The 14887-nt window shown below is 42.1% G+C and overlaps 1 protein-coding gene and 1 long non-coding RNA gene across 2 annotated transcripts; one reads left to right on the top strand and one right to left on the bottom strand.

Annotated features, from left to right (window-relative positions):
- Positions 1 to 195: 195 nt before the first annotated feature.
- On the top strand, positions 196 to 3068 carry LOC146344059 (uncharacterized). The gene is made up of 2 exons (XR_014792134.1): positions 196 to 824; positions 916 to 3068. It is a non-coding gene; the product is annotated as an uncharacterized LOC146344059 (long non-coding RNA).
- SPCS3 (signal peptidase complex subunit 3) lies at positions 2857 to 14665 on the bottom strand. The gene is made up of 5 exons (XM_084856488.1): positions 14333 to 14665; positions 11615 to 11688; positions 9059 to 9135; positions 5967 to 6082; positions 2857 to 3275 (listed from the first exon to the last, which is right to left on the bottom strand). Exons 1-5 carry the CDS (start codon positions 14473 to 14475, stop codon positions 3143 to 3145), a joined length of 543 nt encoding a protein of 180 aa, XP_084712614.1. The 5' UTR covers positions 14476 to 14665; the 3' UTR covers positions 2857 to 3142.
- Positions 14666 to 14887: the final 222 nt, after the last annotated feature.

Here is a 14887-nt window from a genome sequence, read left to right as displayed (position 1 = left end):
ACAAACCATAATAACCTCAGGTTCATTCTCTAAATGAGGCTCCCAGTTTTCTTCATCCAGATTTCTAATCTGGTTTTCACCTTAGTTTAGTGATCCTGAAGCATGAGATGTTCCCAGACTGTTCACTGGGTCCCAGGTTCAACCACCTTATTAAGGTTTTCTATCAAGGCTTATTATGATGTAAGGATATTGTGAAAGCATATGATATAGAGGTTTTATTGACGCTGTGTATGGTTACTGAAATTACAGGCACATTCTGGATAGAGAAGGAAAGGGGTATACAGGGGGAGAAAAGAATCCTGGAAAGGGGCCAAGAGAAAATTAAAGAAAAACCATTTCAGGAAGTGAGGTTTCCCCCCTAGAAAAATATATAAATGGAAATGTCGGGATTCCAGTTTCTTTCAGAAAAAGATAAACTGCTAGTGTTAAGTCTTTAGAAAAATAAACAACTGCTTAAGGCAACTATTTTCAGGATTCATAGGCACTCCTGCTCCCTACCCATCCATGCATTCACATAATGTCCAAGAAGTGTTCTTTGTGAAGCAACAATGGTCATTTACTGTCAGAGGTTGTAGAATATTCTGGCCTACATTCCTGTCAAAAGCCATGAACCACCACTTCTGCCCTACAGGTAAAGGGGTTCTGTAGCCCTATTCCATTACATCTAATTAAGGGTTTGTTTGATTTTTGTACTATCTGGAGGCTTATATGATTCTTGGGGTGGGGGGGGCAGATAAAGGAAGGAGAATAGGAGATTAAAAATAGATGGCAAGTCTGTGCACATCCCATTTAAGTGGGGAGAGCTAAACAGGAAATATTGGGCAGTATCCAATGGTGCTCCTACACAGAGTAAACCCATCAATATGAGTGGGCCTAGTTTACGTAGGACTACCACTGGATACTGCCCACTGTCAGGATAGGTAAGGGCTGCACTGGGTAGCTTTGGTCAATCCATGAAGTGCGAAAGGAAAGTATGAGATATGAGAGAACAGGGATTTTTTTTAAAGCAGCAAGGCCTTTTTGACAAGGTAAACTACAAATCAAAACTAAGCTGTATTTAAATGAACAAAGTATTCTATGGCTTGGATGCTAGGCAAGTTCATGAAAGGACAACTCCCTGTCCCCTCCTCTCCCCGCACCACCCAAAACGTTTCTCCAAAGGGTTGGGGGTCCCTCTGAACAACATGGGGTGGGATGTGGGAGCTGCTGGGGAATAATGGAATCACCCAAAATTGGTTGGACCTCTCTAAATTCCATCCTGGGTTGTTGAGGAAGGTCCTTCTGAACAACTGCATGGAGTAGGAAGGGATGGGAACCTTTTCTTCTATGAGGTTTCTTAATTTATCTTAGGATCCAAGCCCATGCATTTATGTTTGCTGATCTAATATGAACAACCCAGAGTGCACCACCAATCAACAAACCATGGGTTTTCTACTTGGGTTGTTCATGGTTAGCAACCATAGTGCAAGGTTTGCACGTAACAACTCACAATTCAACAAACTATACTCAACCCTGAGGCCTGGTTCGCACATAACAACCCTGGAGTCTGGGTTGAGTCTGGATTGTTGCTAACCATGAACCACCAAGGAAGAAAACCCATGGCTTATTGTTGGGTTACTAACTTTGGGTTGTTCACGTTTAATATCCCATATTTAAACCATAGTGTAGGATTCGCACATAATGACAACCCACGATTCAACAACAACCCATAGAGCCAGTGTGCATGACAGAGTGGCTTATTGTGGGTTAATTAACCAATGATTAGCCCCAGTGTGTGCAGCCGCCATTTTGAATATGCAACCTCCAACTGGGGGTTGCAGTGTTGCATGTGAACCCAGCCAACATGGGTTACTCAAAGCTTAAGCAACCCACACTTAACCCAACCACTAATGGAGGGTTAATTGTGCTGTGGCTAATCATGGGTTAATTAACCCACGGCCACCCACCATGTTGTGTGAACCAGGTCATACTCTGGGTTGTCACTACATGCAAACCTGGTCATACTCTGTGTTGTTGTTACATGTGAACTAGGCCACTGAAATGAATGGGACTTAGAGTAGTCACAACTAACTTATTTTGTTTATTTATTGCATTTATATCCCACCTTTTTTCTTCTTGCAAGGAACACAAGGCAGCTTACATTATTCTCCTCCTCCTCTCCATTTTATCCTCACAACAGCAACCCTGTGAGGTAGGTTGAGCTGAGAGTCTGTGACTGGCCCAGTCACCCAGTGAGCTTCCATTGCCGAGTGGGGACTATAACCCGGATCTCCTGGCTCCCACTTTCACCACTACACCACACTGGCTTTCTCTTCATTTCAATGGGCATACTGTAAATATGGCTTATGTTGGATTTTACCCCTTCGGGCTGCATCCAACTGTGTCATTTCATTAACGCAAATCTTCTGCAGCCTGTTTAAATACTGCTTTCATCCTTTGCACGCACACTTTCACAGCTTATGACAACTTCTTGGTACTCAGTATTGCTTGTGCTTGTTGTTCCACCAGAACTTGCGCAACCACTAACAGAGCACACAACTACTAGCGGAATCCAATTATTAGCGGAATGCCATGTCTTATACTTTTCCCACTAGTATTACACTGGATACAATACTTTAAAAGGAAACTATATAAAAATGTGAATGCATTTATTTTTGAAGGATGCAGCATTAATTTAATAAGGTTTTGTTCAAAGGCCTTTTATAAAATGTTTTCATAATAGGATTTCAGCTGTACTATTGCAAACAAGAATCTATCCATTCTGAAATCTCAAGAAAGATGTTCCTATCCCTACACACAGGTAGGAGACTGGAAGGGGAAAACCATGAATTCTCAATACATTCAAACCAAACAAACTTTTTCTGGTTTCAAAAAGTTTATTTATAAGAAAGGTATGTCCTGTCCCAATAGTCAACACAAAAACATTTTGCCCAAAATTTAAACAATCACCTTTCCTTGAGATTTCAATTTTGTTTCTTTAAAATTAAAAACAGACCCAACAAATTATTTTCCCTCCCTCTCAGCTAAACCTAAAGAAATTAAGTACAGTACCTTTGAATTGCAGTGGGCGGGAGACGAAAAAGGGATAAAATTTATAATGTACAAGTATAAAAATATGTTGCTCAAGGTTCAGCATAATAATTTAATAGCTTTTTGCCGTTTTGTAAGTATCTGGAAATGGAACAGATACATGTCCTGCTCCTGTCACAAGAGGTAGGATGCCTGCATTTGGTACGACATTCCATGAAAGAGTCAAAGTGACATTTCTGTTGCCCCTGCAATTTGAACAGAGCATTAGGAGAAACATTTGTATATTCTAAGCAGTATACGCTTTAATTAATGCTATAGCATATTAGCTATATGGATTATCACATCAACATTAAGAATTCATTTATCTGATTTACAATGCATTCCAACAGCCACATGCAAATGACCCATTTTTCATATCAAGAAACTATTTTAATTAAGTTCATGGTACTCTGTATCTTAACAAAATGCCAATAAACTGTGCAACGTTCTAAATCAAATGACTAATATTAAGCCGTGGAGTGCTGCAGATCTCAATGAGACTCGACCATACTTAATGTTCTCCCATCATACCCCTGGAAGCAGAAGCAATATAAAAGGTGGAAACTGTGGCCTCAAACAGTTTCTTTCCAGTCACCTGAAATCTGGGAGCACCATAAGGCTCCTAACACTCTGGCACCTCAAAAACAAGATTCAGAAGTAGTAGTTTCTCTTATCACTGCTTATGTCAAAGAATAACTGTTTCAGTCATTTGTTATGGCTCTGTAGTTAAAAGTTGTGGAGGACAGTGTTTTACTCACTGGTCTCCTTCTGTGCATCTGTGTGTGATGTGAAGGTGAGATGTGGTAACGGAAGTCCAATTCACACAAAATGTTTACTGCATAATAACTAAAACTAATATGGCAGTAGGTTCATTACCTGAAAAGCTCATCACAGATAAACCTCTCTTATCTGACTGGCTTAGTTGCCAACAGAGAAAAGCGTGTCAAGAGAGATAGCTAAGCCTACCGGTTGTTAAAATATTACCTCTTATCACAGAGAAGTGAATCCAAATTTTAGTGTGCTTTTCCCAAACTGCTGCAGACTATTACTGGGGGCACATTCTGGCTGATACATGCCTTAGTTAAATTTCGCTTGGACACTCTCTACATGGGCTGCTTTTGAACATTGTTTGAAAACTTCAGCTGATTCAGAATACTACAACCAGACTACTGACTGACTCTGGCTCTAGAGAGAATGTGATTCCCATGTCATAGCAGCTTCACTGGCTGCTGGTCTGTTTCTGAGCACAATTCAAATTACTGGTTTTGACCGACAAAGCCCTACACAACTTGGGACCACATTATGTGAAAGACTGCATTCCCCCATATCGGCCTGCCTGGACTAAGGTCCTCAGGAGACTCCCTTCTTTCTGTTCTGCTAACATATGACACACAGTTGGCAGAAACATGAGAAAGGGCCTTCTCAGTGGCTGCTCCCAGGCTCAGGAACTCCTTGCCAAAGGAGTTCTGGCTAGCCCAGCCTCTGATGACTGTCCATAGGCAAATACTTTTTTAAAAAAGACATGCCTTTTGACCCATAAGCTCACTTGTAAATATGTTTCAGTTGGTTTTAACTGGTTGTTTTGACTGATTTTATTGATGTTTTACCTTCTTTATTTTAAAGACACTTCTGCACTACAAATGTAAATCACAGAGTATTATGGTTTCTTCTTCCAAGGAACTTTAGCAGCTGTAGAGATTTGGGAAGGGGGGTATATCGAGCAAGTGTCAGAACTACAATATCCCACACTTCACAAAAAGATGCCAGGATGTTACACCTGACATAAACTGGTTTAAATTTGTTAGTGTAGATTCACCACTAATCTAAATCTGTGATAAAGTACACCCCATCATGTGACATAGGACTCCGTGCATGTCACATTCCCTTATATCAGAATTAAAGGTTGATGAAGGCTTTCCTGGCTTGTCCTTCAGTTGTAGTCACTAGGAAAGGCCATTTCTGCACAGGAACCAAGCATGAAAGATTGCAACTAAAAGGTGGGGAAGGCATGAGCAGCTACCAATTGTCCCTCTTTTCCTGGAAGCCAGTGCCAAGTCACTTATATTCTACACATGTAAGGAAGGTGAAAGCGTATCAGTAATCAACAGCACACAGTAAAGATCTGTTAGGGGAATACATTCATGTCTTGTAACTGCAGCACTTCTTCACACGTTCTACTGTTATTTTCTTTTTTACTTATCTATGTGCTCTTGTCCTGCTGTAACTGTTCTCAATGTACCCTGCTCTCACACAAACCCTTCAGTGTCTCATGCCTATTTATTGCATATGCTCAGCCGCTGCAGGTTGGCATGTGTTTTCAGGTAGGAAGAGCCAGTAACTCCTGAAGGAAAGTTAAACTTTGCAGAGGCACAGCCAGAATACCCATAAATGTGGCTATAGAGAACATAAGGGGAACTCAACATCTGCATATAAGTTATGCTAACTATGGCTCTTTGCAAAATTTGTTGTATTGGCAGGTTTGTAGCATTGTGCTTCTTCAAGAAAACATGTATATTATTCCAGTGGAGATACACTCTGACCTGGTTCACATAATCGCTGTGGCTTAAACAAGCCACAGTGGCTTAAGCCACAGTACCTGCTGAGCACCATTTGCCTAATTACTCGCCCAGGCGTGGCTAGTCAAGTCATCCAAACCCAAGTGGCATGGCTTGTTGGAGGGGGAAACAACCCTCAAATAACCCAACAACAGGGTTATTTGAGGGCTGTTTCCCCTCCAGCATGTGCGCAGCTTAAACAAACCATCATGGCTTGTTTAAGCCACGATGATCTTGTGAACTGGACCTCTCCCTGTTTAAGAGTTCTCTCACTTCTAGCACTGCACATATATCACAAATATATAGTAGCTACAAATTAATATAGGGTGGAAATTTACTCACTTGAGACCATTTCCATCATCAAAGAAGAAGTATTTTGATTTCATATCTTTCAACAGCAGCTTTGGGTTATCTCCTCTCAAAATGATTTTGTCCCAAAGGACAACCTGGTTCAAAGCCTACAATTAAAGTTACAATTAATCACCAAGTTAATTTAATGAAAAATTACCAAAAAAACCTCTCCTGATCAACCAAGCTGAACACGTAGATAAGGAAGCTTGAGTTTTTCATTCACTCTGTATTTTGGAGCAAACTTAGCCAATCCGCACCTCCTGGGCCAGTACTCAGCCCAGAACAGATATGCGGATTAGTCCACAGTTCTACAAACCCTTTCCGCCACACAGTTCAAGTGCTTGCAGTTTTATGAAGTGGTCTCAGGGCTGCCTTTTTATTGAAAACAATTTTGTTTTATAGGTTCAAGCTGCTTAAAGCAGCTAGAAAGCATAGAGGCTGCCACACAGGTTGAAAATGCTCCAGGAATGTATGCTGTATGTCATTATATGCTGTCAGTTTCTGGATAATTATATGGGAGGAAGGAGGAAGATGCTTGCTCCTATGTACCAATGGGGCAGAATATTTTTTCCCATACAGTGTCCCTAGTAGGCTCCTAAAAAATCCACAGAATGGAGAAACAGAATGGAATGGACACAAACCAACTTAAGATGGTTCTGTCCATCTCTACATCTAGACAGCCATTAATGGAAGACTTGAGGGGTACTGTTTTATCTCAATGATAGGCTAATTGCCAAAAAATCAAGAATTATGGGCTTGACAGTAAAGAGCAGCATAGTAAAGCATAAAGCAGCTGAAATCATTCCTGGAAGAAAATGAAGGCAGTAAACTATAATAATATATTAGTCCCTACAAAATTAAAAAAAAGAAAAAAATACTACTTCTAAAACAACAGGGTTTGTTTTTGGCTTCAGATTCCGACTTCATAGGAGACCAACAAGCCAGGAATCCCAATTTGGACATAACACTAAACAAACTACAGATAGAGGTTTCCTGGTTTGTTTAGCCACTCCCACTAGCAGGAGGAACTAAGCAGGAGAAATCAAGCAGCATGCACTAGTACACTTGCTCGTTCCCAATAAATTCTGCCTTATGATTAGGTGCAAACCAGCTCTCCATATAGGTTCGGAACTTCAGCCTGATTTCCAAACATGGTGAACTGACAAAGCTCCACTGAGATAAAAAGAGATTGGGATAAACTACTACTTAAAGCTTGTTTATACTTTGTCTAGTTGTGAGGATATTTTTGAAAATATACCACAACAGCATACAAATGTTTTAAAACATATGAACATATGTTGTTCATGAGCGTCATGTGAAACACAAGTCTTGGGGACTCACTGTGCAGAATTAAGGTAGAAATGTTTTATTGGATACACTTTTCACTGTTTGGAGAAAGATTTGCCCTTTTAAATTTATAGAGATTTGATGAAACAAAGGGAATGGAAGTAATGTAACAAAACAGCAGGCAGTTAAAGAGTACTGCAGTGCTCCCTGAAGCCAAGATCACTGTTCAAGCCCTGTCTTTTCTGACTAGCATGGTTATGAATCCACAGATGTGTCTTTTCAAGCCATTGGACAAGCCCTGTCCAAATGTCTGGAGACGGTGAGTGGCTGGATGGGGAGGAACAGGCTGAAGCTGAACCCTGACAAGACCGAGGTACTTTTGGTGGGAGACAAGAGGAGGCTGGGGGATGCTGACCTGGTGTTGAATGGGGTACGGCTACCCTTGAAAGACCAGGTCTGCAGCCTGGGGGTCATTTTGGACTCCCAGCTGTCCATGGAGGCTCAGGTGTCAGCTGTGAGCCGGACAGTGCTGTATCAACTCCATCTGATACAGCGGCTGCGCCCCTTCCTTCCCGACCATCTGCTCCCATCATGCCCTGGTCTCCTCTCGTTTAGACTACTGTAATGCGCTCTACGTGGGGTTACCCTTGAAGACGGTTCGGAAACTGCAGCTGGTACAGAACGCGGCAGCTCGCCTGATTAAAGGCAGCCGCCGGCGAGATCACATCACTCCAGTGCTGAAGGAGTTGCACTGGTTACCAGTTGTTTTCCGGGCCAAATTCAAGGTGTTGGTTTTGACCTTTAAAACCCTATATGGTTCCGGCCCAGCCTATCTTCAGGAGCGCCTCCAGCAGCACCGGACAGGCCGCTTAACAAGATCAGCCTCGGATGGCCTTCTCTCTGTCCCATCAGCCAGGATAGCTAGACTGGTGGGGACGAGGGAGAGGGCCTTTTCTGTGGTGGCCCCCACTCTGTGGAACTCCCTCCCTAGGGAACTCCATCATGCCCCCTCTTTAATGAGCTTCCGTCATGCATTAAAAACGTGGTTGTTCAGGCAGACATTTGGGGTGGGTTAGGGTATTTTAGAAAATGTTTTTATTGTAGAATTTTATTGTTTTAAACTGTTTTTATTGTATGTTGTACATCGCCTAGAGTGGCTGGGTGACCAGCCAGATGGGCGATTAATAAATTTAATAATAAATAAAATAAAAAATTGTACAAGTTTCCTTTTATGACAGAGACTAGAGATTAAAAAGATCAGTGATGTATCCATTTCCATCTAACAATGCTTAATTCAGTCACAAAATGTCAGCAGTATAACTGTTATAACAGGGTATACAGACTTTAAATACTGAAATAGCATTTGAAAACCAAACTGCTTTGATTTCTACAGAGACAGCATTGTGGAACACATTTCAGAACAGCATTTAAGCTGGAAAAACTTTTAAAATATGGATAGACTTTCATATAAACATTATAGGTGTTATTTGGGAAGTGCAATGGGAGTACTTCTAATGCAGAAAATTACAATGGGCCTTTTCCAAGCTTTTGCCAAACAGTAACCCACACACTGCCTTTCGCACATATTGTATAATCACAAACTACCTCTTGGTTCTCCCCAGCATACAATGCAGGGTTGATTTCTGTGGTGACGGAGGTGGAGAGGGAACAGCATAAGAAGAAAAAAGGGAAAGGCCTATTGCACTTCTAGAACTACTGTGCTGTTCTGTGACATTATGAAATAGCTGTAAAACTAGTATGATTTCCTACTTACCCCCTTTTAAAGTCATACTTACATTGTTCTTTGTTGAATATTCTGCTGATAAATACAGAAATAACTGTTTAACATTCCAGTCAAATATACTATGCAGATGTGAGAACGTTAAGGAACATACATTACACCAAAATTTGATTTTCAAAACATTCACATTGACCTGGTTCACACATAACGGCAACCCATCGGTGCACGAGCAAGAGAGAGCGCTCACTTCTTCCAATTTTGCTGCGCATTCCACGATTGGCTCCTTTGTAGGTTGCTGAGCATGGCATCCAAACCTGGACTGCTTGGTTGCAGTCCAGGTTTAAGGGGTTAAACAACCCAGCGATTAACCCATGGTTTGTTGTTTGGTTAACTGCTGGGTTGTTTAGCCTGTAAACAACCCAGCGGTCTGTGTTTGGACACCACACTCAGCAGCCTATGAACAAGCCAATCATGCATTGTTGAGTAAAAGTGGAAGAGGTGGGGTGTGCTGCAAGCAGCATGCCCATTCTCTCTCACTCATACACGACAACTCATCAGTTTCTAAACTGATGGGTTGTTGTTATGAGTGAACAGGGCCAGTCAGTACAGATAAAAAGTGTTTTCTTTAAAAGGAATTTGCCAACTTGAAAATTGTCTCTTTTGTTATAGAACATTAAATCTCTCCACTGGACTAATGTCATTTTGATCTGTATAAGTCAAGACATGACCCTTTAATTTAATAATAAGACAGCTTATGACTTTTGCTGAAAATCAGAACATAGCAAAAGCAGACAGCACCCTCCCTTTCCAAATCTACTGCCCTCCCTGCACTTTTCCCCGAGTCTATACTCACCTTTAAATAAATAAAATAAACCCTCCAAGGAATTACAAAACTATGCAAATTATTTAAAATAAGCAATGTTAATTTAATTTTAAAGCATTTTTATTCTGCTTTACCTCAATGAAAAGTGCAAAGCTGCTTAAAATCAATATAAACATGAAAACAACAACAAACAGAAATTGGATATCAATACTAGAAATTGATGGATACCATTGCAAGTTAGTCCATTTTGTTTGATTAGCAAGATCTGGATATTGTTACTGAACTACCTGGGATATCTAAGAATAGAATTGAAAATCTCTTGTACACTGGAGTTCTAGGCCAGAATCCAAAAATTACTACTACTTCCATGGGCTTTCAACATGTTTCTCAAAGAGTAGCCCCTCATGCCACATAGCAAACTACTGCTGAAACAGGTCTGCATAACCTTAAGGAACCAGTGCACCCCGTTATTGGTCCCTGCCAGGGTGCCCTACACCTCCCACTGTCTTTTTTGAGTTAACACTTTTTCTTAACAGCAGCTGGGATTGCAGTGAAATAGGTATCCATTAGTGCTGAAAACTATGGGTTCAAATGAGTTGTCTGAACCCCAACCCTACCTCTCCCTCGCACTCAAGTCTTTTTGTGCAATGTTGTGATGGTGCCTAGGACACCGAGACACCTAGTTTCTCAAATTGCCAGATGTGCCCATGGCCCAAGAAGTTTGCCTACCCCTAAGTTGCCTAAGTTTGCCCTTAGGCAAGGTCAGTGCCCCCCACCTGGGCTTCTAAACATTTGTTTATACTGTTCTCAGGATGGATGCTTATCTGCTCTCTGGATTCAGAGGCGGGTGGTGGAGCTGGTGCCAGTTGTGGGTAGTTTGTATGGCTGGTTGGTTTATTTATCTACTACATTTCTATACCACCCAACAGCTGAAGTTCTCTGGGTGATTCACAACCAGCCATACTATCCACCCACTTGTAACTGAGAGTTTCTCCATATGAGAACTACTCTTGTGTGATTTTGCAGTCAAGTTCAGCAAGCAATAGAGATAAGGCAAAGGGTGCAGGGGGAGTGGGCACCATCAGCAGAGAAAAAAGCAAGAGTGAAAGAAAAAGATGAGGATGCAAACAAAGAAAGAGAAGTACTGCATACTCTTAGCTGAGGGAGAGTGCTAAGTGACCAAGAAAGGGAGGAAACATTAGAGAGGGAAAAAAGAGCATTTATGGAATGTTAAGTACGATATGTTCCATTCCATGGTTAACAGTGGTATGGGCACTCTCTTCTGTTAATAAAAGTGTAAAACTGGTCCTTCGAAGTGCCCATGGATAGCTCTGGAACAGAATTTGAAAGTGGTTTGTAAACCCTGGTTAAAAGGTAACCATGCATAGCAAGCCACTGTGCAGATGTAACGCAACATCATAGTGCTCAAAGGGGAGGAGGGGGAATTCACTACTAAGAGAGGAGAAGGAAGTCTGCAAGCTGTACTTCATTCAGTTGTGGTTAAGAGATCAGGAAATGTTACAGCTCTATCAAACCAAAATTAATGGTATCATCACTACATTAATAGCTGTAACCTGTCGTAAAGATAACACTCAAGTACAAACCAAACACGTAAGCTTTTAACAACTGCAGCAGTCTATAATGTGTTCTCTGTTCCTAGCTTCTGCTAGAAGTAACTTCAAAGAAATGCATAGATTTTTCATCTTCTCGCCCTCGTACTAATCTGTATTTAAAGTAGGATTTATATTTCAGCTATAGTTGAGGGCTAGTATTTGTTATAAAGGATATCTGCACTAATGTCAAAAGTAATGATTCCAAGGTCACTTCTTTCTCCTGGTCCAGTGAAATCTTCTACATTTTTTCTAAAAAACAAAAAACAACAACACCTTATTCAATAGTCTTTACAGTTAGTAAAAGATACCATAGGAGTCTTCAGGGAAAGGATATCCTTATTCAGAGTGGAAAACAATGGGAGACACAATGCCAAGAAAAGTACCTTTAAATTGGCTATCACTTCAGAAAGAAACTAAATAGGTGACCTTGGCTAATTTGAAATTATTTTTCAACAGTACCGAAATTATTGTTGTTTATAACCATCATCAGGCATATAAACTCACCCAGAAGTGCTACTCCAAATGTGAAATCAGAATGTATTTACTTATATATCCATGTTTTCAGTGTTGCAAAGATAGGAATTTCTAATGTTTCGTTTCTAATGCAATTCCATGCAAACATAACACACTGCAGAAATCAGTTCAGACTAATCCGTAAATATAATTCCAGTAATTCAATTACGGAGATCTTCATATACTAGCCATTAAATTGTAAAAGGGTAACATCTCACCATTCTGAATTATATCTTAAAATTTTAATGCGGTAATGAAAGGGAAACGTCTAATCTGAAAACATACATTACTTTACTCTGACCTGTACTTCATTACTTGGAAGAAGAGAAATTAATGACAGCTAAAGAAAGTAATGCTCCCAAGTTATACAATTTCCACAAAATATTAGAACACAAGTAAACATTCCAACAATTTAAAAGAAATGTTAGCATAATAAAATGTGGCCCTAATTATGGAGTCTTTAAAATGAACTTGGAAATGGGCATATACCTCTAATTTTATGCCAGATTAGGTGGCCAATCTCTATGAAATTTCTCAGTTGCCCTACATGTCCTTTAATTTCCGATGGCTGGGGTCGTAAGGTAAATTCTTAAGGAAGCTTATGGAAGGAAAAAGTTTCCCATCCCATCCTCACCTCTGCAGCCACCTGCACTCCATGGCAAGTTCAGAGAGTTTGAATTTAATCCTCAAACTCTCCTGGGTAATGCTACTTAACATTGTCCATTCTCTCTCAGAGCACACTTTCAAAGCAAAAGTTGAAGAAAATAATGCAATTTTTAAATCAAATATCTCCTTAGAGAACAGTTAAGTCACCATGGGTACCAAATACAATTAATAAAACATAAACTGTTAGATGCCAAGGCACAGATAGGTTAAAGCTGGTTAAGAAGCTGGACAAAAGCATGCCAAGTGATTTCAGTGGTGCTATCCATAATGTATGGCTACGTAATTTAACTTTATTTTCTTTGTTTTAAGAGTTATAACGATTGTAATTACTGTGCAATTACATTTGTCAACTGGTTTTTGCCCAAATGAACCAATATGAGAAAAGATCATAAGTACATTCTCCATGCACTGCCATGATTTTATTCAGAAACCAGTTAATTTAGCACATCTTAATTGCATCAGGTATGTAAGACTCGAAACCCATAATTTAACACAATCAGCTGAGATGTTCCTTCTTAACTCTAAGTGTGCCAAAAAAACATAAAATCGGCATCTAAGAACACAAATGAAATCTATAAAACTACTCAGAATAATGTCAACACATATAGATAGGATTTCTGAGTACAGGGCTTGTGTTTGTAAGAACAACAAGATAATTTGCTACAAAATAACACTGAAATCCTTTTCGTTTTCTAACATCATGGTGACAGACATATGCTTGGCAATAAGCTGCCTGGGCAACAGCTGCTGACGCTTGCTAACCCCAACAGCAGAGTTGCCTTTCCATGTACACCCCCAAGGGAGCCTGCCAGAGGGCAGACTACAGCACTGGAGAGTTCGTGTTGTTCATTCATTGGCTCATAGAAAGGGGAAATGAGAGAACAGGAAGGAAAGCTCTGCTGTTCTGAAAGCTACAAGAGAATGGAATTAAAACTTTAAGTGATAGAACAAAGAAAAATAGAAGAGTTTTGCATGATCGATACACAACACTTTTTAAAATGACAATCTGATTTTAAATCAATCCTTTGAGTTATTTACTTCCAACAGAGCAGGGATGTAAAAAATATTTTGAAGGGGGCTGTGTTGGTCGAATAACTGTAACAAACATCAGTCACTGTCATAATCATATGGGGGTCTCTACAGTGACCTACTGACAGGCTATACCACCCATCACCAATGATTTTTTTTATTTTTTTTTAAGGAGGAACTAGATGCAAACCCCTTATTTGTTGTTTTGCACATGGGGAATAGTCCACAGCAGCAGTGGGGAACCTGTGGCCTTTCAGAGGTTGCTGGACTCCAACTCCCATCAGCATGGCCAATAGGGATGATGGGGGATGTAGTCCAACATCTGGAGGGCCACACGCTCCTCACCACTGCTCTACAATAAGAAGGAAAATACGCGTTTTTTAACAAGTAAGGCATCACTCAGGACCCTCAACAACCCAGTCTCATGCCTGCCGAGAAGCAATACCTTCCCCCGCTTCCATACGAAGCGCCCTGCTGGATCAGATCAAGGTCCCTCTAGTCCAGCATTCTGTTGCACCGTGGCCAACCCGGCAGCCGACAGGAGACGCACAGGCAGGACATGAGTGCAACAGCAACCTCCCCTCCAGAGTGGAAGAGGGGCGGCTGAGAGAAATCATCCTGCGGCAGGAGGGGCCCCTTGGCCGCGGAGGGGCCCCTTTCGCCGCCCCCGCGCCCACTCACTCACAGCATGACACGGGAGACGGCGATGCTGACGGGCACCGTGCGCTCCTTGAACGCGGTGGTGATGAAGCAGCCGAAGGTCAGCGCCGCCATCACGCTCAGCGAGAAGGCGAAGAGCGAGTTGGCGCGGGTCAGAACAGTGTTCATCTCCCCCGCCGTCCGCTCCGGCCCTCACTGCGCACACACGCCCGGCCGCGCCGAACAGCCCGCCTCCGGCCGCGCCGGCCAGGCCACAAGTCCCGGGGAAAGCGGGCGAGGCGGGCGCGCCTGGGCGACGGAAGCGGATGGGGGAAAGCTGCTGCTGCTGCCGCCGCCACCGCGGTGCGTGACCGAAGAGAAAGGGAGGCCCGGAACGGCCGCCTGCCTGGAAGCGAACCCGCCCAATCGCCCGCGCGAGGAGGAGCCCGGCCCGCGCGCCTCGGCCCGCCCACAGGCGGCGCGTCCCCTCCCGCCCCGCCCGGCCAGAAGCCCCATGAGCCTCCGAGGCTCACTTCCGGCGCCGCTCTTTGCCCTGCTCCCTCCGTAGCCGTAGGAAGGGTGGCGCGCGTGGAGGAGACCG

This window comes from Heloderma suspectum, chromosome 5, assembly GCF_057233095.1.
Source record: "Heloderma suspectum isolate Gila_16-S chromosome 5, 16-S_ref, whole genome shotgun sequence".
In the NCBI taxonomy this organism is placed as follows: Eukaryota; Metazoa; Chordata; class Lepidosauria; order Squamata; family Helodermatidae; genus Heloderma; species Heloderma suspectum.
Note: the sequence above shows the minus strand (reverse complement) of the source record. Positions and strands in the feature narration are given on the sequence as shown.

What these genes read in the sequence shown, in the direction of transcription:
- SPCS3 (XM_084856488.1), bottom strand. Translation starts at nt 14,475, where the DNA reads ATGAACACTGTTCTGACCCGCGCCAACTCGCTCTTCGCCTTCTCGCTG. An exon ending in AATATTCAACAAAGAACAAT is followed by an intron (nt 6,083 to 9,058) that starts GTAAGTATGACT and finishes CTTTAATTGTAG; the next exon opens with GCTTTGAACCAGGTTGTCCT. An exon ending in GATGATGGAAATGGTCTCAA is followed by an intron (nt 3,276 to 5,966) that starts GTGAGTAAATTT and finishes TTCAAATTGCAG; the next exon opens with GGGCAACAGAAATGTCACTT.